General features: G+C 48.9%; 1 protein-coding gene across 1 annotated transcript in view; it reads right to left on the bottom strand.

The window, feature by feature from the left end:
* Positions 1–23,658, bottom strand: part of HK2 (hexokinase 2) — a 78,037-nt gene that overhangs the window by 53,598 nt on the left and 781 nt on the right. The window contains exon 2 of the mRNA XM_004704373.3: positions 2,579–2,741. Coding sequence (XP_004704430.1) covers positions 2,579–2,741 — 163 coding nt within the window. The remainder of the gene's footprint in view (positions 1–2,578; positions 2,742–23,658) is intronic.

Genomic DNA, 23,658 nt, shown 5'->3' with positions numbered 1-23,658 from the left:
ACAATCCAGAGCGAGGCGAGCCCACCTTCCCATCTGAGCCCACCCTGTCTCAAGGCTTCAATAATGGTGCATTTGTTCTAGAAGTCATGCAGTCTGTCAACAAACTGGTTCTCCCTATTTCTAGTAGTCCTCAGATAAACCGCAAGACCGCAGCTATTGTCGAAACGGTGGAGGAGGCTGAATTGTACTCAATTAATACGGCCCTTCCAGCCATAATGCCTTATAATTCTGGACTTCCTATGGCTGTGGTTACCGTCCCATTTTAGAGGGCATTATCTGCTAATGAACAGGAATAGAATGAGATTGAGATCAGACTTCAGTTGAGGGTGTGAATCGGGCCACGTTTTTATTGCATGGTTATCTTGGTTGCTTTAGGAGCTGGTGGAATAGTGGCTATGCCTTGGGCTGCTGAAGGTCAGCAGTTCGAAACCACCAGCCAGTGCTCAAGAGAGAGATGGGCCTTTCTACCCCCATAAAGAGTTACCATTTCAGAAACTCACCCAAAATGACCCTGTCCTACAGGGTCACTATGAGTCAGCGTCGACTTGTTGGCAGTGAATTTGGGTTAGTTTTGTTACTGTTACTCGTAATAGATATAAGGAATGATGTGCTACAGCTGAGAGGAGGAAAGCTGCTTCTGGAGTTGTTTAGGGAGAAGGCTGGCAGATTAAAATTAGTAGGAGGTCAAGGCCTACTGGAAACATCCTGCCAAAGGCCCAGATCAGCGGTTCTCAACCTGTGGGTCTTGACCCCTTTGGGGGGATGGAACAACCCTTTTTCACAGGAGTCCCCCAATTCATAACAGTAGCAAAATTACAGTTATGAAGTAGCAACAAAAATAATTTTATGGTTGGGGGGGTCACCACAACATGAGGAACTGTATTAAAAGGTCACGGCATTAGGAAGGTTGAGAACCACTGCCCCAGATCATGTGTGCACAAATAACATACAGTCCAAGGGAAAGAACAGATTATTGTATTTTTGATATCATTTAAAAGATGATATATGTTAATCTGATTGCACTATTGATACTCAATGTAACTCTCACCAAATGTCCTTTCCCTGCAAGGGTCACATGAGAAGGTGGAGAAAGATACTGATAAGATTTACCTGTGAGTGACTGTGAGCAGGATTCCTTGCAATGTCATCCTGCTGAATATAAAATGAGCCCTCTGAGAGGCAGGTGGCCTGATCTCATCACCGCAAACGCCAGGAGTGGAAGGTGTCCTCTGTACCCCTGCCTGACCTTCAGACTTGGGACTGAACAGCACCTACCACCACATGAGACATTTCCTCAAACTTGAGGCTCTGTGGGGTGTTGCCACAATTCTTAGAACCCAGAAACTGAGGGGTCATATTCCAGAGAGGGGCAGGACAAAACTGGAGTCCAATAGCATCATGGAAAAGATGGACATTTGGGGGATCATCAATCCCCAACCCTTTAAGACTAGTCTGCTATGAGTTCTTCTAAAGGAGATTATTGTGACAAATGGTGTCAACCCCCTGCCCGCTGCCCCACTCCAACCCCAACCCCATGGCCTTTCTACAGAAGCCACCAGCTTCTGGGAGCCCTCTCCCTTCTCATGGCCTGGGACTGTGTTTGCTTGTCCTTCCACCACGCTGACAGCTGCTCCTTGGGCTAATTCTCCATCTTTTAGATGTAAGTACCTGTCCCACACCCTCACCCCCCCCCCCCCCCTCTCCAACAGGCGCCTCATCTAAAAAATGAAGGGTTGTTGTGAGATTCCATGAAACAATGCTATGTGAAAGATCAGATACAACTTAGCTCCATCGCCTTCTCAGGGGGATGTCTCCAGTTCCAGCCAGCTGATCTCCACACCTCAGCACCGCCTTTGTCCTCTTTCCCTACCACACCCACCAGGGGCCTCGTTCCAGGCTACACTGGCCCCTCTCTTCACTCTCCAGATGCTGCCGCTGAGGCATGCTACCCAAGAGAGTCCATGGCACATTTCACCCACCGGAGTTGCGCTCACATGACTCCCCAATGCCTACTGAAGAAAGACCAGCTGTGTTAAGCTTACGCTCAAGGCCCGTTCCAACCTTAATCTCTACCATCACTCTTTAAGTTGATTAAATTAATTGCTGGGTGGTGTGGCATGAAACAGGAATTGCACGGAGTTTGACAGGCCCTGTACTGGAAGGCTTCAGAACCTTTTAGTCCCCATCTACATAGAGGGCTCTTTCCGTTTTCCCAAGGTTATGTTAATGTCTAGCCTAACATCTGGCCCACTGATTCGAACCAGCCTGGACTTACCTCTCCAGCACAGTGAGAGCCTCGTCTCTATGTACACATGAAAGCATCGCTAGTTTTGCCTTTCTAGAGAACCCAGCCTAGCAGAGCAGGTCCTTAGACTGCCAGCTTCCCCTTCCGGTGGTCCCCCATCCTTCCATTCAGTTCCCTGTGTGCTTACATTCATAAGCAGACATTCACAGTTGATGCCTGTATTTTGACCCCAATGAGCCTTCACTGGCACACAGTTCTTCATGTCCCAGAGCAAAGTGACCCAACCACCTCCCAGGGATGGAGCACCCAGCGCCACCCCCTCAGGTGTGGTACCTGTCCCATCGGGCGTCGACCTCACAAAGGTGGGCAGCATTTTCACCGAAGCGGTGGGGTGGGTGGTGGCCCCAAGCCCTTTCTCCATCTCCTTTCGGAACCGTTCCGAGATCTCCTGAAGGGTCTCATCAGAAAGCCGCATGTGGTAGAGGTACTGGTCGACCTGAAGCAGAAGGACACAGAAGTAGAGGCGGGAGGTTGAGCAAAGGACGAGAGAGAGAGGTCTGTACGGTGACACACCGCAACGTCCTGCGAGGGAATTAAATCTGTTTAATACGAAGGTGCTTACAGACCACCTAACAGACACTGACGACAGCCGTTCCTCTTTAACAAACTAATAAGGAACGTGACAATTGGGCTTCTTGGGTCTTTCGCTTGAGAAAACAGGTGCTAGAGAATGAAGGCGACGGAGAGAAAAGCAGTCAGAAAAAAGAGAGTTCTTCCCAGCAGGCTGGGTCTCTGGTCCGGCTGGAGCCAGACCCGGGAGCTGGGCTTCCGGACTCACCTCTTGGTCCCCACACCTTCCACGGTTAGTCCTGCCCATGCCATCAACCCTCACCCCCAGATCAAGCAGCCCTTCACTCATAGAACCCCCAATTCTACTCTGCCCTCTTCCAACCATTTTGCACCCACAGCCAGGCCCTACTCTGCTGCTGCTTCAAACCCGTGAGTAGAGAGCACGAGAGCCCCTCTACTAGAGAGCTGCACCACTACATGGCCCGGTCTCCCTATCCTCCTCGGGCGCACGGGATGGCTCGGGGCCTGGAGGCTCGGTCTGGTTAGCGTTGGACGGCTGACCAGGTCGACAGCGGTCTCACTCCATCTGCCTGCCCTTGGTCTGCTCCCATCACAGGTTTCAAAGCCTCGGGAGCGCCCTACAGAGGCGCACTGCGAGTAGCAATGGCCGCGATGACAGCAGGTGTCGGTGAGCCCGAGGGAGACCAGCCGCCAGGTGAGGTTGGTCATTTGCTAAAAGGAGGAGCTCACCAAATATCCGTGCTTACTAAATGCTAACTCCCAGCTGCTGCCCAGTGGCTGCCAGCTACTGGTGACCTGACATGTGTCAGAGCGAGGGCTCCACGGCTGGTTAGTTTTCCCACAGCAGCGCTCACCAGCTCTTTCTTCTAACGTGCATGTGTGTGTGTGTGTGTGTGTGTGTGTGTGTGTGTGTGGCTGTGTATGTCGGGGGAGGGGAAGTGCTCAAACTCCCAGTTCTTCAGTTAGCAGCTGAGCAGGTTAACTATTTGCAACACACGGGGCTCTTGATAAAAAAGGCCACTCTTTCAGATAATCAAAGCCTATCAGTCTAAAATCTGAAACAACCAACAGCCCTTTCTGTTTGATTTCAGACTCCTGGCACCTCACTGTCTTGAGTCCACTGTCCTTCAAGCCCTGTCTCCACCTTCAGGGATGTAAGGCTGCCAGTCCCCACTGGGATGGAGCAGGGTCACTGCCCTTAGCGTCCTATGGGGCCAGAGAGCCAGGGTGCACCCAAGGAGGCCTGGCTTCTTCACCTACAGTGACGTCTGCAGCCGGCCAGGAGATAACAGGATCCAGTTTCAGCTCAATGCCAAACAAGCCTCTTTCTTAGAGGTGAAATGAGAGTCCATCTCTCCAGCAGTCTCCAACAATCCCTGAAACCCAAAGCAGCTTAAACTACCCCAGAGGCCTCCCACTCCAGATCCTCTGGACTCAGTCGGCCCAGGAACAGCACCTCGTGTCAGACATCTCAATGCTTATGCACCAAGCCCAAGGCCACCCCGAACCGAGGGAAATGTCAGGCCATGCCCAATGACAGTCCAATAGACCCTCTGTGGGTAACACTTATGAAGGGATTCCAAAAGGTTCATGGGAAACGGAATAGAAAGGCCAATGACAATATCCCATGAACTTTTTGAAGGACCCTCATAGGTAGCACTTACTCTGAAGATTGAGTAACCCTGCCGCAGGCATTGCAGTACATTCAGGCTGGCAAAGACCTACTACAAGGTCATCTTCTACTCCAGCCAAAACCCGGTGCAGACATTAAGGTCAGAGCACAGTGAGTGTGACCCGTGGAGCTAGGCAGCCAGAGGTCAGTGGGGGTAACAGACATGTCTCTGGATATTGTCATGCAATGTCCCATATGAAATTCCCAACTAGTTTCCCAAGGGAAGAAAAAGAGTGGGGGGGAAGCCATCCTGCCACCCCACTCCTCAGATGGGGGTGAGAGTTGCCAAAGGAGCAGGGGAGACCCTGTATAGATGAGTAGGGGGTGAGATCTCTCACACACACACACACACACACACAAGGGATCACAGATCTACAGAAGCCAATCTTCATTTCTCTTCAATTCTCTTAAACTCTACAAGACCTGTCGGAAGTCCAGTTGGTACTTCTCCTCCTTTCTCCGTAGGTATTAAGCCCTTAAAAAAAAAAGAAAGAAAAACAACTAACAAGCTAAATGGTCACCCTGTACTGAAGTCATGCAGTCTATTGACTAGTAGATTATCATCAAGTGCTCGGGGACAAATACAATCAATGACAAGATGACAATGATAGCTACCATCAACATTAAGCATCTCTTTCCTGCCAGACCCCAGCCTCTGTACTTTATTGCTTGATCTCCTCGATCGTTTTGTAAAACTTTTTTTTTTTATCAGTCACACACTTGAGGGGCAGAATTCGATTCAAACCGAGGCCATTCTCGCTCAAAAGCCACGTCTTCAGAACGACCACCCATCCTTGTTCTGGGGCCTCTTCATGTGGGCCAACTCTGCCTCCTGTCTGGCTTCCTGGGTGGCCCCCAGCCTTGGTTTCCTCCCCATCACATTCGAACACCCAGAGTGAAAAATGCAAGCCTGGCATCTGTGGACAATGCTGGTATTGAACCTTGGCCCTATTCCTCCCTTTTCACCTTTGCGCTCTTGGGCTCCTAAAATTCAGGAGTGGACAGCATCAAAGTAAGATACTATATCCACCTGGACTATATTAAGGCCACTTGAGAAGGAAGGGTTAACCATCTAATGGCGCCCTTCTCAGGTGGGGTCCATCCAGCCTCGGCAGGCACAGGCGTGTTATGGCAAGCCATGGCCAAGGGGCACAGGAAGTCAGAAACGAGAAGCAGTCTCATTCAAAGACCATTTAGCTGGACTGGAAGGGAAGGGATGCCTGATTCAGAATCCTGCAGATTTTCCCCACCATGTGTTTCAAAAGAGGGAGTGTTGGCCTAAAGTCATGGAAGAGTCATTTAGGAATCACCAAGTGTGCACAGAAGCCCTAGTCGCATTATGGATTCCGAATTGGGCTAATCACAAGGTCAGCAGTTTGAAACCATCAGGGACTCCTTAGAAGAAAAATGAGGCTTTCTACACCTTGAAAAGGTGCAGTCTCAGAAACCCTCAGGGACAGTTTTACCCTGTCCTATAGGGTCACTGTGAGTCAGAATGGACTCAGTGGTGTGTGTGCGCACACACACACAGTTACTGAGTTGACATAAACTTAATGGCAGTGAGTTTGAGTGAAATGATGAGAGGAAAGTGGAACTGTGGCTAAAAAATATTCACAGGATCTTAACAATCCATGGCTTTGGAGGTAACCAGCTCAAATCCCAAGAAGGGTAGAGAACTTTCCAGGGTCCTCTTTGACCGTACTGGCTGGTCCTCTGGCCTAGGCTTGAATGTGCCTGTTCACGACCGACTCGCTACATTTTCTCTAGTTCCAGTTCCTGGAACTAGTGATTAGAAAGCTAGTCCTTAATTTGAGACCGATCTGCTCTCTGATGACTTCAATAAACTCCATTCTGCTCCTTAAAATTCAGAGTTCTCAGACTTGGCTGCATATCAAAATTATGTGAGGAGCTTGAAATACAGTAAGAATTCGCCAGCTCCACCCCAAAGGAGCTGGATTGACCCCTCTAGGGCCGGGGGTTCAGGTGTCTTCCCCTGTGCTTGAGCTGGTTCACATTCACTTCTTGGCCGTGGCAGGGGTGCAAGACCATCAGGCCAGGTTCTGGTCAGCACTGCTGAATATCGCCTGACCCCCTGGTGGCCAACCTAGAGTCTATGAAAACCAGTAGTTGATGAAGATATTAGGCCAAGGGCATCCCTGGGAAATAACCCTGCGTTGGTCTCAGTGCTAAAGTTCCACCCTTTTTCTGTTTGCTTCTAGACACTCCTCCGTTAAGGTCACCTTTGGAGAATTCCAGGATATTTCTACCCTGACTCAGTCACCCTCGAGGCTAGCAGAGCAAACACTGTTTTCTCAAATAGTTCCTTCCCTTTCTGTTGTGGGTGTAGTACCTACCACCGTGGGGCCGTTTCTCTTCAAATCTCTAGCAGGAAAAGGTATAGTTCAGGAGAAGAGTATATTGCAGGCTGGGGAAACAGAGGCAGCCTGGAGCAAAACCCAGCTGAGCCGTGGGAAAGACCTACCTGCTCTAAGGTGAGGGTGTGCTAGAAAAAGAGATAGCAGTTTTAGATAAAATGACTTTTACAATCTAGAGATTAGAACTTCCTCATTGGGCAATTTTGGTCAGGTTTTTTTCTTTCCCATACATATCACGGACACGCCTGCTTCCTTTACAGAATTGAGGTTGGGGGCAGGGGAAACCAGAAAGCGAAATTAACCTCGTACTTTTTCATGAAATAAGACAATCCCCTTAAATGTCCACCTTCTCCTCCCGACCGACCAGCACGAGAAGAGGAGGGATCTGTCATTGCAGCAATGTAATGGATGGCAGGAACAGAGATCCCTTCAGAGAGCCTCCATTTCCGTGGGGCACTGAGGTGGCCTGCGTGGGCAGAGATGGTCATGGGCAGGTACAGGGAAGGGAGGTCTGCAGGCGAGACCCGGAAAGACCAAGAAGCCGAGGTCTGTCATGGAACAGCCTTAAAGCCACGCAATCGACACAAGAGCCCAAGAGTCCCAGATGTGAGAAAACAAACAATGAATGGGCCCCCTGAAAAGTCCAGAATGCCCCATTTCATCTCACAGTTCAGTGTCAACTGAATTGCTGGTCACCACTGCTGGGATCCTGGGGCTATCCCCTACAGGATCTCAGGGGGAAATGTGTCCTCATTAGACTGCTTCTGTCTCAAAGCAAAACAAATAAACAAACAAAAACCCACTGTCATGCCGACTCATAGTGACCCTGTAGGACAGGGTGAACCTTGGCAAAAGGCTCGAGTGAAATGTTCAGAAGACCTGCCTCTCTACAGGAGAGAGGACAGGTCAGGTGCACCAGACAGCCACCCATGTGCATTATGTCCTATCAGCTTCCTACTGAACTGTTTTTGTTATTGGTCTCGTGTAATCTTTCCACTTCTAATCAAGGAGAGAAGGACCGTAGGGATCACCCATTGTGTGGGGTTGCAATCCTGTTCACTGGCTTTTGGGTAGCCAGTCCGTTCCCTGGAAGGGTGAGTGTCAGGGGAAAGTTTGGCTGCCCAGACCCACCGCTCTCTGTGACAGGCCAATGAGAGCACTAGGGGGGCTTCAAGGAGTGCTGTCCATGTTTGCCGGCATTTCAGGAAGCTCAGAGCTCTACCCTCACTGCCAGTTGTCTCTCCTTAGTCAAATTTTTGAGTTGGAATTGACTCGATGGCCATGAATTTGGTTTGGGGCCTGAGTCTATGTTTTGGGTAATCATCCCTACCCATTCCATGACTCTTGTTCTCGAAAAGTTTCTACTAAGAGCTGAGCCTAATCCTCAGATCCTTCCAGTAAGCTGGAAAAAAAAAAATAGGTGAGACAGGGAACCGATTACAAGGAACTATATGTGACCTCCTCCCTGGGGGACAGACAACCGAAAAGTGGGTGAAGGGAGATGTCGGACAGGGCAAGATATGACAAAATACCAATTTATAAACTATCAAGGGCTCATGAGGGAGGGGGGGGAGCGGGGAGGGAGGGGAAAAATGAGGACCTAATGTCGGAGGTTTAAGTGGAGAGACAATGTTTTGCGAATGATGTCCAAATGCGCTTTACACAATTGATGTGTGTATGGATTGCGATAACAGTTGTATGAGCCCCTAATAAAATGTTTTAAAAAAAATAGGTGAGACATGAATGAGCAAATGCTCAGCAGTCCTTTGTGTAGGGCATGCCTGCATAGTACAGGGGTGAATTCAAGCGAGCAGATCAGATCCAAAAAGTAGCTCCACAAGCATATAGAAATCCAAGCCAAGGACGTGGTGGCTGGGTTTCCTTTCTCCACACTTCAGAGGTTTCTGACTTCATGTCCACAGCCCTGTCCAGGTAGTACTGAGGACATACTGCCAATTCCTACCTTTTAGCTCTTCAGAAGCCCTTAAGCAGCCCAATTGGATTTCAACTTTCTTAACACTGTTTGTTCTTGTCTTAAAGAAACCATCAGGTCACCTATGTATTAGGCCAGGCCTCCAGCCTGGTTTTCTCAAAATTTGTGAGAAAGAGTGCACTCTTGTGAAGTAAAGGCTTCTAATTCTTCTCATTGTTTCATTAATTCAACCTCAATCAAAACAAAGTCCTTGGTGAAGAAAGCAGATGGTACCCGGCTATTAAAAGATATAGCGCCTGAGGTCTTAAAGGCTTGAAGTGAAATAAGCAGCCATCTAGCAGGAAAACGACAAAGCCCACATGGAAGAAGCACAGCCTGTGTGATCATGAGGTGTCAATGGGAACAGATATCAGAAGTTCAAAATCAAGCAATCCAATTGATGTGAAGGAGCACGGAAAAAGTGGAGACCCAAAACCCACCTGTGAGATAATTGGACAGTCCCCCCTAGAAGGGCCGCATGGAAGGGATGATGTATTCAGGGTAGAGCACTGATGAAGCACCGAACGATCCTCTCATTCTTTAATGTTTCCTCCCCCCACTCTTATGGCCTTAGTTTTGTCTCACTAATCTTTCTAGACATGCTTATGTACACTTGTACAATCAAGATCTTTCGATGCATGAAATCCAAGATTGATAAACCCCTCAGAAACAATAATGGAAGCAACGATTCCCTGAGGGCCTAAGAAGGGGACTAGTAGGGAGAACTCATAGCAATGATGACGGAATAACGCCACCTGAGGGGAATGCATAACAGAATTGTAGGTGAATGGATACATTGGATGGTCCAAGATGTGGCAATAATAATAATAATAATAATATATTAAAGGTCCGTGGGGGAGGGGAGGGGCAAAGGGGAGCTGATATCAAAGAGTTCAAAAAGAAATAAAATGTATTGAAAATGATTATGATAGTTAAGGTTTATTGTGCCAACCTGGCCAATGAACACATGTGGGATTAATTGAAGGGAGGAGAGATAAATAGCTCGGTGAGCATCGCCTTTCTTGTCTCTTTATTCTCTGATGGTCAGACCAGCGTGTGGCTGCCTTAGCTAGTTCTCTGCCTCAGCTAGCCAGCCTCACTTCCTGTGAGAGATCCCTGAGGAGAAGCCGCATGGACCTACCCCGATGCAGCCCTGGGTGCTGGAGAAGCCACGTGGAGACAGACCCCTGCCAGCACTGAGATGCTTACATGTTCACTGATTCAGCTTTCCTCCTGCATTCGGCGTCATTGCATGTGTTTTGTGAGATGGAGGAGGACTTTATAGATTGATGTCGGACATATGGGCTAATGTCGGATTTATGGGCTTGGACAGCACTGGGTTGGGATGCTTTCTTAATGTACACTTACCCTTTATATAAAACTCTGTCTTATAAAATATGAGTGTCTATGAATTTTGTTTCTTTAGTCTACCCAGACAAACTCAATGATGATGACAGCATTTGTACAATTATGCTTAGTCTAATGGAACCATGGATTGCAATAATATCTGTAAGAGGTCCTAATAAAATTTTAAAGGAACCCAAGGTTCCTTTCACACCACAATAGAGTGGTATTATTCAGCAATAAAAATGTGCTATCTGCAACGACATGCAGCAACATGGACAGACCTCACAAGGTTGGAGGAAAGAAGTCAGACGCAAAACGGGACACACTATCCAAGTTGATTCATATTAAGTACATAAACAGACCACAATGCTGTCTGCAGTTCAGAATCAGGATAAAGGTTACACTCAATGATGTTTGTGGGGCTGGGGGCAGTGACTGGGGAGTGTCTGTACCAGAAAGCAATGATCTGTTTTGATAGTTTGTTACATAAAATGCCACAAGCCGATGAGGCCTGGGTGGGGTGGTATTCAATTTCCTGTATGTACATACATCAATTTTTTAAATGTCAGAGGAAAAAAGTGTGGAGAATATTCTAGGCCCCTAATCTCCTCCCCCCCCTCCCACTCAATTGCCCTTGAGTCAATTCCAATGCACAGCCACCCCTAGGTGCAGAGCAGGCCCGTGCTACAGGGTGCTCAAGGGTTTTGGAACCAATCAGAAGTGCAAGAGTTAAATGATGAAATCTTAATATGTTCAGAGTTGAAATTGGAAGTTTCTTTTCTTCTACCTTTCCCTCGTAAGCCTCTCATAGGCTTGTAGCAGGTTACGTAATAAACTGTATCCAAAATGAACCACTAATCCTCTAGACCAGAGGTTCTCAACCTGTGGGTCTCGACCCCTTTTGGGGTCAAATGACCCTTTCACAGGGGTCACCTCTTTTTTTTTTTAACATTTTATTAGGGGCTCATACAACTGTTATCCCAATCCATACACACATCAATTGTGTAAAGCGCATTTGCACATCGTTTCTTAAAAACACCTGATTCATAGCAATAGCAAAAGTACAGTGATGAAGTAGCAACGAAAATAATTTGATGGTTGGGGGTCACCATCACTGAGGAACTGCATGAAAGGGTCGCGACATGAGGAAGCTTGAGAACCACTGCTCTGGACAGAAATAGTCTGTCTGATTGGTTTCCCACTGAGACCATGGAGGACCCCAGCAGTGGCTTCCAACCAGTCACTATTCATTGGCTTACGAGATGAGATGAGCCATTCTATACTACCAGATTTGTCATTCGTTGTTTTTGACCATCTGGGAGCTCAGGTTAGAGACAGCCCTTTGTAGGAGATGATCCAGGATGGTGGCAAACTGTCAACCTTTCAGCTAGTTGATGGAGCACTTAGCCACCTGCCCCACCCAAGGACTGCTGAATCTACCTGTTGCACATGGTCCGCCGGGACAAAAGGAAATGAAAACAAGAGGGCTGAGTCAGAACTGGACTCACAGAGCCTTCCTGTGAGTCAAAATGCTGACACATGCTTACACGTCGGTTTCCAAAAGATGTCATATTTTTACATGATTCCTTTGCCCCAGCTTTACTATAATCTTTCACAAGGAAACCAAGGCCTTGCTTGAGAAGCTTCTCCAAACCACTGGCCACATTCCCGGCAGGACTCACGACATCCAGTGGCCAGTCAAGTGTGTGAACCTGGGGCACAGGGGCGTCCATCCCAGGAAGGCTGGCCAGTCCTCAAAAACTCCAGCTGGAAGGTCAAGGCAGTACAAAGAGCAGCAAGTTTATCCTGTCCAGTTGCCAAAACAAGGGCAGGTGTCTTCTAATTTTTTTTTTTTTAATTTAAGGATGAGTTGGAGAAGAGACACAAAGCAGTTCAACAATTCCTTAAGTCCCCTGTGTGCTAGCAGCCAGCTCCCCAATGTGAACAGGCCTGCTATAACTCTTTGCCGGTGGTTCAGGGAGGGAGGGGGCGACCCTCATTGTGCCTGCCATATCATCAAGGGGAGATCCAGCTTTGAGGCACTGGCTCCCAAGTCACTTGTGGGCTAACCAGGGAGGCCTAAGGGCCCTCCTACAGGATGAGGTTGCACCATCCTGAGTCACAGGGTTTCCTGTTCTTCCAGTTCTCCCTCTCAGCTGCATCCAGGAACAACCAGGAGGAGCTCAGTCAGCAGCAGCTACTGTCAGGGGCCTAATAAGGTGTGCATTTGGGACACCTGTGCAGGGGCCCTCCTGTCCAGACATCCTGTTCCGACCATGAGAGATCAAAGCATGATATGTTCCTGAGATACAGGTGGGGGGATACTGGCCATGCATCCACCGTGCACCAGAGCAAGGCAACGAGGACACACAACACAGCGGCCCCAGTCCTTGCCTGTCAAGGCTCAGTCAGGCAACTATGTCCACAAGCAATTACAAACATAAGAGTAAGGGCAGACTGGGCGGCTTTGTTCACTGTAGTAAAATATGGATCGATAATCACTTAAATCTTACACATCCGTAACATTCTGAGGAGACATTGTCTTGAAAGGGTTAGAAACCCAGGAGAGAAGGTAGGGTAGAAAGGGGGAACCGATTACAAGATCTACATATAACCCCCTCCCTGGGGGACGGCCAACAGAAAAGTGGGTGAAGAGAGACGTCGGACAGTGTAAGACATGACAAAATAATAATAATTGATAAATTATCAAGAGTTCATGTGGGAGGGGTGCGGGGAGGGGGAAAATGAGGAGCTGATACCAAGGGCTCAAGTAGAAAGCAAATGTTTTGAGAATGATGAGGGCAACAAATGTACACATGTGCTTGACACAACAGATGGATGGATGGATTGTGAGAAGAGTTGTACGAGCCCCCAATAAAAGGATTTAAAGAAAAGGTTAGAATCATGTATATGACTCAAGCCCACAGCAATCCTCTAACACAGGAGAATTGGCCTTATGGGTTTCTGAGGTTCTAAGTCTTATTCTTTTTTTCAAATACAAAAGGGCATAAATAATGCTTTATTTGGAAAACTTACATCCAAATTACTTTAATGCTTTTCAAAAAGTCCTTATGAGTACTCAGAGAAGCAAACAAATACAGCTCTCACAGGAAAAGGAACAAACAAAATGTAGTCGATTGCCAAAAAAAAAAAAGAAAGAAACTTAATATTTATCCTTTCTTCTTTTGAGGCAGAGTAAAGGAACTCTGTAATTCATAAATGAGATTTGCTTACTTGTTAAGGAAGGAGAACTGAGATTCTGGTTTGATGCATATTAAATACAAAATATAAAGTCCACTCTTGACCAAGATCAGGGGGCAAAAATCATTCTTCAACACTTCCATTCTCGTGCGATGAAGCGCAGAGGTCTGGTGAATGCACCTCTTTGATCATGCCCTCTCTTCTGAGCCACTGACAGCCTTCTGTGGTGGCAAAGGAGGCCAACCCCGTTAATGTCAGCATTTCTAGGCCTTCCTCGGTTTTGCCTGCTAAATCCTCCTGGGTTATCTGGCCTTCTTTGTTTCTTTCTTTTCCTCATCTCTCCTTTCTTTCAGAGGAAAAGGGGAAGGGGCGTAGACCTATGTCATCTTTGCGATCCTGCGGTACCGATCCGGCGGTACCTCTCCGCGTCCCTCTCCGGGATGTGGACGGGACTGCATTCCTTCCCTCCGTGGGGAAGCAAGTGGCTGGGGCTGGGGCCGCGGCCGAGACCCACTTGGACACCATTGGACGCACATTCTTGACAGGAGCAGAAAACCTCAGTTTCCCGCAGAACGGAGGGTAGATTGGAAGAGAACGTTGGTGGGGGGAAAAAAGACATTACCTTTTCATCCCATTTTTTCCCATGAATTTTTTGCCTAGGATATTCTTCCACGACCTATCAAACCTCCACCCACACTTCGGGGCCAGCACAAATAGCCTCACCCCAAAGGCCTTCCCTCAAATTCCTTCTGTGATACCAACACACTTGGGGCATTTTTTTTTTTAATCTCTTGTCAACACAAGGCCCAGAGGACTGCAGGCCCCCACCATGTGTGCCTGTCTACGTATTGGTAACACCTGCAGCTACCCTGACATGCCAGACATAGTGGGTGCTCAAGAAATATGGATCCTGCATCTTCGAGAGGACTTACAAGGGGCTCTGGCGTTCCACAGAGGATGGCGGGGAGTGTCACTCGGAGAAAAGGGAAGTGTGGGCTACTCTGGACTAGCCAGGTGTGCCACAGGGATCTCTGGGTGGTTCAACTCCTAACCCAAGGGTCTATGGTTCAAACCCACTAGCCGCTCTACAAGAGAAAGCTATGGCAAGCTGCCACCATAAAGAACCCCTATGGAGCAGTTCTACTCTGTCCCACAGGGGCCGCTATGCATCAGAACGGAATCCACAGCCAAGGATTGCTCGGGGTGTTTAGGTGCCCCCATGTGTCCTTACTCTTTAGGCCTGTGTCCTCCCTTTATGGGATTCTGGCAACCGCATCATCATCATCTCCTCCCACCCGCCTGGGTGTCTGGACATCTTGTACTTAAGGCACCCATGGGGTCAGGCTCTGCCTTCCCCCAGACAGCCTCATACCAGGGTCCACCGTCTGCCCCTCAGCTTCTGGCCTCATTCCTGTCTGCTGCTGTCACATGCTGGGTCAAATCCTTGTAGATCTAGCCCCTCTGGACCACGACCAGCCCCAGAGCTTCTGTTTGACATGCCCCACCACCCCCACACACCCCACAGCCACAGCAAACCCATCCTGCACAGGCATGCCCATCAAAGCCAGGATGACCATACAGCCCAGTTTGCATAGCTATTAATAAAACCAGTTGCCATTGAATTGATTGGTGTAAACAGTTAAGACTCTTGGCTGCTGACCAAAGAGTCAGAAGTTCAAGCCCATCCCAGGGGTGCCTGGAAATCTACTTCTGAAAAACTCAGCCACTAAAAACACTTTGGGACACAGTTCTACTGTAATGCACATAGGGGGCCACCATAACGACCAATCGCTTCCTCTCCCACTCTCAGAAGTACTCCGTTTGGACAGTAAGTCGCGGGGTCGTCCTATGTACAGCATATCAAGCAGAGCCTCCCTTCGGATTTGGACAACCCAAACCTGAAGGCAGGTGCTCACACAAGGCAGCCTGGGTGTCCCTAAAAGAGTACAGCATGGAAACTGGGAACTAGCACTGGGGCTTGGCCTATGCAAGTTTGGACTGATCCCTTAGCACACAGTCCCTCACCGCCTCATCTGTATGCGCAAGGGGTGGGCGCTCGATGATCCCTCACATCCCTTCCTAGCTGGGACCTGATTCAAAACCCCCTGAAAGTGAAATACAGTGGGCCAGGGCCAAGTTTGCAAGAAACCTGGCATGGGGGTTAAGGGCAGGTGACTCTGGGGCCAGAGATGACGGAATTCTGGTAGTCTCTACTGTGTGCCTTGGAGCGAGTGACTGCCGTTCCTCAGCCTCACCCTCAGCATCTGATACAGATAATAGATACTACATTCTCATAGCTGAGAACAGTGCCTGCCCTGCTGGGCTACTTGACCATGACCTGGCTGCTGCTGTGGAATGTATAGACAGAGCCCCCAGCACCACACAGCACACTGTGCGTGCTTGTGATCTTCAACTCTTTGGGGAGGGGAGAGGGGAAAGGTGAGGGGTACAGCTGGAAGGTTTCCTGAAGGGGTTGAGACATAAGAAAATTTGGGAGGAAGCAGAAAAAGGAAGTCCCGCGAAACAGAAAAAGGAGCCTCCCTGAACGCCCTCGCTAACAAAAGCCGTCAGGTAGTCTATCCAGCTTGACTTCACTCATCGGATGATATGAAAATGCCAGAAGGAAGAGGTTGGGAAGCCGGCCTTTAGAAACACGGACCACCGCTTGGGGACAGAAACCAAGCTGAGGATGAAGGGGCTGGCTGGAAGGCTAGGCGGGTGGAACTGGAGAGGCCCCAGGCCAGGCTCTGATCAGAGGCCAAACACCCTCCCAGTGAATGTGGATGCTACCAAGATGCCTCCAGGGAAAGCATGTCACTGTAAAACTTATCGGTCCGTGAACAAAAGTGCAAAAAGCATGACCACCCCCAAAATGGGGCAGCACTGCAGGGAAAACCAGCTTCTCTGCCAGCTGTCCCCGTGGAACAAGGCCAACACTCACAACTTGGTTTGAATAAACAGGGGTCCTCCAAGGTTGGGGGAGTGTGGAAAGTGTGAGTTTCACTCAGAAGATCCCCTTGGGCTTTTCAAGGGTGTTAGGCCCCCCCAGTGTCAACAGAAGGGACCACTCGCCAGCCTAGGACTCGTATATGAGGGACAAAGAGCTCTCTGCGCAGGCCAAAGATGGCTGAGGAACCAGTACCCGATGGGCCCAAAGAGCATGGAGACAGCAGAAGCTTCCAATCTGCTCAGAAGCTCCAGTTCCCTTCCTGGGAAACGCCATAGACAGACGGGACCCCAATTGAAGATGGTGTGTGTGCCACTATGATTCTACAGCAAAAAAAGGTTCCCCCAGAGTCTGGGGAGGATGGAAAAAGAGGTGAACAAGCATCTCATTAGCAAACAAAACCCAATTCCCTGAAGTCAGGCTGCCTCTCATTATAACCCCAGCCTTTGCCCTCCTGCCTACAGAGAAGGCATTGGCATCGGGAGATTTGGGGTGAGGGGTGTTATGATTTCTCCAAAACATGCAGAAAAAGAGTCGGGACTATATTCTGGTACACTTGTCAATGAAGGCTGTTTTAACCAGAGGGAGCACCCATGAGTAAAATGGCCTAGAGGGCCGAAACGGAGATGCTACCTCCCGGAGGACCAGAGGACAAAAGAAAGGCCTCACAGATGGGCGTCCTATGTCCAGGAAAGAAAAGGTTTGAACAGCTGGAGGGGCTAGAGAGAATGCATCCCTCTTTCCCGAGTTCAGGAATTCCTCACCCTCCTCCATCTCTATCTCTGATCGTACCCAACAACAAGCAGAAGGCACAAATGGGCCTGAACAGGCACGCTCTGAAAGAAGCCCTTGGGAATTGTCCAGGTCAAAGCAGGGCTTCTCTTTGTCCCTGGCTGGCTGGATATTGCAGCAGAATATCTATGGGCATTTATGTAGGTATGCATAACATGATTTATGCCATTATGCTATATATACTATAGCATAACCAAGAGATAATATATAACATATACATATTATATTGTCTATATTCTATTTATTATATATATTGGTACCAGAAGATTTTTAGTCTTAAATACCCTGCTGGAATATATATATAAAGACATATCCTAAGATAATCTAAAATATCTTCATATATGTATCTTAGATATCCTGCTGATATGTATATAGACATATTCTTAGATATTTATATGATCTTATTTAACACATAAAGCACTGACTGTGTGCTGTGTCTTGGTGACGTCAGATACACATTAAACTGCTAACCAAAAGGTCAGCTGTTCAAACCCACCAGCTGCAGCTCCAGAGACAAAAAGGAGGCTGTCTGCTCAAGTAAGGATTTATAGCCTTAAAAACGCTACATAGTCACTCCCTGTGAGTTGAAATCGATGGATCTGGGTTATGTTCAATGTACGTCTCTAGGAACTTCACACATAATTAGCTCTCTCTTTAATCCTAACAACAACCCTATTGGGGTGCCGCCAAACCCTCTTCCCATCCTGCCAGAGGAGAACCTGAGGGCTGCAGGGTTGACATAACGGGTCCCCGCTCACACCAGTCTTTCAGTGGTGAGCCTGGATTTAAACCCACGGAGCCTGGTCCAGGGCATCTGCGCTCAAAGGATAGCTGCCCACTCCCCTCAGTGGTTGTACCCAGCCCCTCTCTTCTCTCCTGGCTATTGGCAGCTCCTGGGCTCGTGTTGAGCCAGCTCACAGGCCTGCTTTGTTCAGAAGCCTGGCTGCGAATCAGCCTCCACGGAACCCTTCCCCAGACAGGGGAGGACAACGGAACAGAAGTCTTTGCCTCTGGCTTCCAGGAAAATCTGCACTGTCCATGCATCTGGTTGTAGAGAAGCAACCGGAAACCTCCCTTTCATCCAGGGACTATGGATATCTGCTGATGGCTCTGGTGGCTGTCGCCACCTTTTATAAAAAGTCATTTCCCACCATAATGTGGCACCCTCTGGGGAGGTGAGGAGCCCTGGGGTCCTGTCCCTGTGGCGCTATTAAAGAGATGCCATGCGCGAGGCCTCTGATTACCGGGAGAGTGGGAGGGAGAGGCGAAGGGAGAAGTGAAGTTCTTCTACAGCAGGGTCTCTCACCCTGGGCTCTGCTGAGGCTTGGGGCTGGACTGCTCTTTTATTGTGGGATGTGGAGTAGCATCCCTGGCCTCTCCTGCCTATATTCTCGTTAGCCACCCCCACCTTCACTTTGCTACCACCAAAATCTATTCCAGACATGGGTCAAAGTCACTGGGAAATAAAACTGTCCCTGGCTGAAAGCTAATGTTAAAAGATCATTAAAAAACATGGGCTTTGCCCCTGGAAATTGCTGCTCTCTCTTACAGGTTAGCACAGCCCCCTCACAAGAATTACCTGGCACAAACCATCCACCACGCCAAGGTTGGAAAAATTAGAAGTGACCAGAACCACGTGACGTGGGCTGTGGAGATACAGCCTGTGTACTCTGGGCTTCGGTCTGACCCACTGCGACCCCCACTGCTTTGACAAGGCCAGGGCGGAAAACACACAGTGTTGGAAAACAAACCACGCTCGCTGACTGCAAAACTCAACAATGATAATGAGGAGTCTCTTATCAAGAGCTGGTCTCAAAAGTTGGCACAAAGGATGCCAGCTTTCTGGGGCTCCTGAGTCCGCTCTTAAACCAGATTCCCTTGTTCCATCGGCCAAGGTTTTCCTCAAGAAAACTGCGTGGCTTGTGTTGCTCTTATTACCCGCTGGGAAAAGGACCCCTAGTTGACCCCCAAGCCCCTCAGGGTGCTGGAAAAGTTCAACCTTGAAAAGCGATGTACAAAATAAAATGTTAGCTTTGGCTGAGTAAGCTCAGTGGGAATTTTGATCCCTCCACAGCTAAAGGAAAAGTGTCTCTTAGCACTCCCTGAAATAGAAGGCTGGCCATGCAAAGCAGGGGGTGGTGAGCAAAAGTGACAAAAGAGTGAGTGGGCAGGACTCCTGGGACCTTGGAGGAGCACATTCAAGATCGCTCTGTCTGAAGCGGCAAAGGCCACCAAGACCCGATGTGTCCTGAGGCTGCTTTGTTTTTTCGGTATGTATGTGAAAGCAGCGTGGTTAATGGCTAAAATGGGTAATTCCTCAATGGGTGGTCCTGGTTCTCATTCCAAAGAGGCAAAAGTCCCTTGGCCGCTGCGTTTCCAGAGATAAAACATAAAACAGTGAGCTTGCTGGAAGCTAGCAGGTTCTCTGGCAGGATCAGTATCAACCTCAGGCAACACTGGATGAAGGAATAGCTCTGAGGTCTAGCTAACCCTTCCTCCAAGCCCACGACTAGCCTCCTCCCATCTTCCTCTACTCCCAGCAGCCCTCACTGCTTTTTCCTCCTAGGAGGTCTCTCTTGCATCCTTGCACCCATTGAATGGCTAGAAACTGACTACAAAGGCAAATAGGTAGGATGCTCCCTGCCCTGAGAAAAGAACCCGAACTGACCACTACCAACCTTAACGAATGGAAAGACAAAACAAACACCTATTGCTGTTGAGTCCACCTGACTCCTGGCACCAACCTGTATGAAAGCGTTCAACTGCTCCATAGAGTTTACTTGGCTGTAATCTTTCCTGCAGCAGATGGCCTGGCTTCTCTTCCATAGCACCAGTGGGTGCGGATCTGGGCTGCCAACTTTAGGGTTAGTAGCAGCACATGTATGGCAGAAAGAAACACACTGTGAGAGGTCCGAGCTCAATAATGTGGGCACACAGGAGCAGGGAGGAGCAAGTGGCATCTGAGCTGGAAGGAGTGAAGAAAAGTCAGGAAGAGAGTACAGGGTCACAAAAGCCAGGGCAGAAGATTATCATATGAAAGGACATCACCCTTAGAAGAATGGTGATTGAAGTCTTTGAGGCTGAGGTAATAGGGGAGGGGGGATTGAACTAGAAACAAGAAAAGCCAACTGGAGTTCTCTTGAATAAGCTGGGGACCAGTTGATAAAAGTGTGGTCATCAGAAAGGAAAGTTAGTCTTTTGATCCCTGTTACCTGATTCCGTTGACACCTCATCACCACACAGGACGTGTGCTGCTTCCAGGTGGCCTTGTTGTTTCAAAACGCCAGACGCTATATCTTTTGATGGCTGGGCACCATCAGCTTTCTTCAGCACATGTGCTTGTGCACCCATTTTGTCTTCAGCGATCGTGCTGGGAGGGTGAGCATTACAGAATGCCAAATTATTAGAACAAAGTGTTCTTGCAGTGAGGGAGGGCTTGAGCAGAGGCCCGCAGTCCATCCACTACAATTACCATATACATTGCCACTACCTCAATTAACATAGAAATATAAGTACACAGGCCAATACCTCTACTTTTATGAATTAATAAATGATATTACGAATTAATATATTTACATATATTAATGTAATCTTTGTACCTCGATCCATAGCTTTGCTTTCCTCTGTGTCCTTTCACCTTCCTCCTGTCCCACTATCACATTTGTCCTTCTTCAGCCTCTCAGTCATTCCTGTCAGCTAGATTGCTGTTGCTCCAACACCCAGGATCTCTGCATCCTTCTCACTGTTGGTTTTAATTCCCTAGTTTTCCCTTTCTATGGCATTGTTTGCTCACGCACACAAAATATCGTTGAGAATGAGAGGGGTCGGAGCAGAGACCCAAAACCCATCTGTAGACAAAGGGACATCCTCTCACAGAAGGGCCACAAGGAAGGGATGAGTCAACCGGGACAGTATAACACAATATTCCTCTGGTTTCTTGAGGCTTCCTCACCCCCCATCCTCCCCAATTCTGCCTTTCACCTCGGGCTAGACCAGAGCATGTACACAAGTACAGATAAGAGCTCACAGCACAGGGAATACAGGTCAGATAAACCCCCTCAGGAACAGAAACGGGAGTAGTGATAGCAGGATAGGGAGAAGGTGGGGAGAAAGTGGTTACATGTTAGGCTGCTAAATACAAAATCATCAGTTCAAAACCACGAGTCTCTCCTCAGGAGAAAGGTGGGGCTGGCTATTCCTGTAAAGAGTTATGGTCTCAGAAACTCACAGGGGCAGTTCTATCGTCTCCTGCAGTGTCGCTCTGAGTTGGCACACTAGGTCGCGAATATGACCTTGTGGCAGCAGACCCTCCAGCCTGTCTCACAAGGCACTGATGAATGTGCAGGTTAACCGCCTGAACCAGTCAGAGAAGTCTGGGACCTAGGAGGTGCTGCTTGCATTCCAAAGTGTCAATAGGCAAAAGTAAGGGAGAAGGCCTTACTCTCGTCCTAATGCCACAAAGCACGGTAGACAAGCGAGCCTAATGAGGTTAAGCCTCCCATCCCCTCGGACTACAGCCCAGAGCATGGAAGATACTGTCAGCACAAGGGGCTTTCAGAAGAGACTAAAATTAAATGCCAAGTGTTTCACCCTTCCTTCAATTGTCCCTTCCAGCGAACAACTTGAAAAATTGATGCCCCAGCTTCTGATGCCAGGTGAGCAAAAGTTCTGACTCAATTCTGCCCCCATCAGGAAAATAGAGGAAAGACAGCCAACCCTCCCCGGGACACGGGCAGCAGTGAATTGAGAAGACACCTATGGGGGGGGGGGGGGGGGGGGGATATTCATTGCCATCAAGTCCATGTGCACTCACACGTCCACTATAGGGCAGAGTAGACCTGCCCCTGTGGGTTTCCAAAGCTCAACTTTACAGGAGTGGAAAGCCTCTTTCCCCTGCAGAGCTGCTGGCTATGGTTAGCCGGCCCACACATCAGCCACCACCCACCAGGCGCCTTGAGTACTCCCATGAAAGGTGTTTTCAGTCAGTGTGCTTGACCGTCACTGCTCTAAAAAGTGGACAAGGCTGCTGTCATCAACTGACCAAGATAAATTAGACGTCCAAAGGGACAAAATCACGTGCTCAGGGCCAGTGGTTAATAAGCTATAATGCAGAAATTGTAACACGTTTTCAGATACCCTGGCTAATTCTCTTTCCACTGTAGGACTAAAGAGATTCCCTTTATACGACGCCACGTGGGTCCTACTACTCCACTGTGCCTGTCCTAAGTTCCTTTGCACTGGATTCAGAGGTAGTAAGCTTTTCACTGCATTACGATGTTCGGGAACGATATCGATCTGATAAATCTTCCCATGGATTAATGAAATGTGTCCCCACGTTTATTTTCGGAATTGCCAAGAGATAACAGTCTTCCCCAAGAGTTAACTCATAACTCAGAGAAGCCCAGAGATCCTGCTGGCTCGAAGACAGACTTTTAAATACACCGAAATAAAATCCAGAGCAGTGTCGTGGCTCAGGAATGAGTTAGAGTAAAACCCTTGTACAAACAAAGCAAACCTCCAACTAAACCAGCCTTCCTCTGTTCCCTCCTCCAAGGCTGAGTCAATTGAGCTGTATTGTGGAGTTCTCTGCCCTGCAGTTAGAAACATCAAAAAGTTAACCCACCAGCCTCTCTGGCTCTCAGGACTTCCAGAGAGAATGTACGAGGAATTTACTTCGCTGAATGATGTTTAGACATTTTCCCCAAAATGCGTTCTCTCACCAGATGCTGAAACTTCAAGTATGTAATTGAGCAACGTTCGGTCATTGCCACACAGGAGAGCCCCTCTCTTGCACCCATTCCGCCCACATTTCGGAATCTCAGTCCCAGAGACCGGCCAGGGCCGCCGGGCAGGCTCCACCCCCACCACCGTACAGGCGGCTCTGGGGAAGCCTAGGGCAGGGCCCAAGGGCTCTTTCTTATGTAAATGACGAGGTTGAGACGCAAGGTTGGGCTAGTGGTACCCCTAAGAGGAAAACGGACGCATAGGTCCGGCCTTGGAGCAGGAAGAAGCTTGCTTTAGGAAATCAAAACTCAAGGAATTCGAGAAAGTGAGTGTGGTCGTCTCCAAGTAACTTTTAGGAGCGAACTAGAAACCCACATCTAAAGACCATGCCCACTTGGAGGCGGGTACCGGAGAGGCAGGGGAGGCGGAGCGATCCCCAAGCAGATTAGGAGGGTGCGGGTAGAGGTGGATACCCACAGCAGGCCCTCAATTCCAGGGCAGGGGAGGGGGCCCGGAGCGCCTCTCCCCTTTCTCCACTGCTCCCAGGCCAGCGTCTCCCCAATCCCTCCACGGCAGGGCGGAAGAACACCCAGGGGAACTGCAGGTTTCCAACTAAGTGCCGGAGGCCCCAGGCAGCCCCTAAGTGTCTATAGAGCCGCCACTCCAGCCTCTTCTTCCCACGTGCTCTCCCCGGAACTCTGCTTCAGAAGGGGGGGCGGGGATCCCACGTGTGCCCTGCAGTCACAGACTACGTGCTGGGCGACCTGCCCCTCCAGAAACACAAAAAGGGGC

Source organism: Echinops telfairi, unplaced genomic scaffold (assembly GCF_000313985.2).
Source record: "Echinops telfairi isolate 266 unplaced genomic scaffold, ASM31398v2 ScPeMD7_7467;HRSCAF=8505_1, whole genome shotgun sequence".
Taxonomy (NCBI): domain Eukaryota; kingdom Metazoa; phylum Chordata; class Mammalia; order Afrosoricida; family Tenrecidae; genus Echinops; species Echinops telfairi.
Note: the sequence above shows the minus strand (reverse complement) of the source record. Positions and strands in the feature narration are given on the sequence as shown.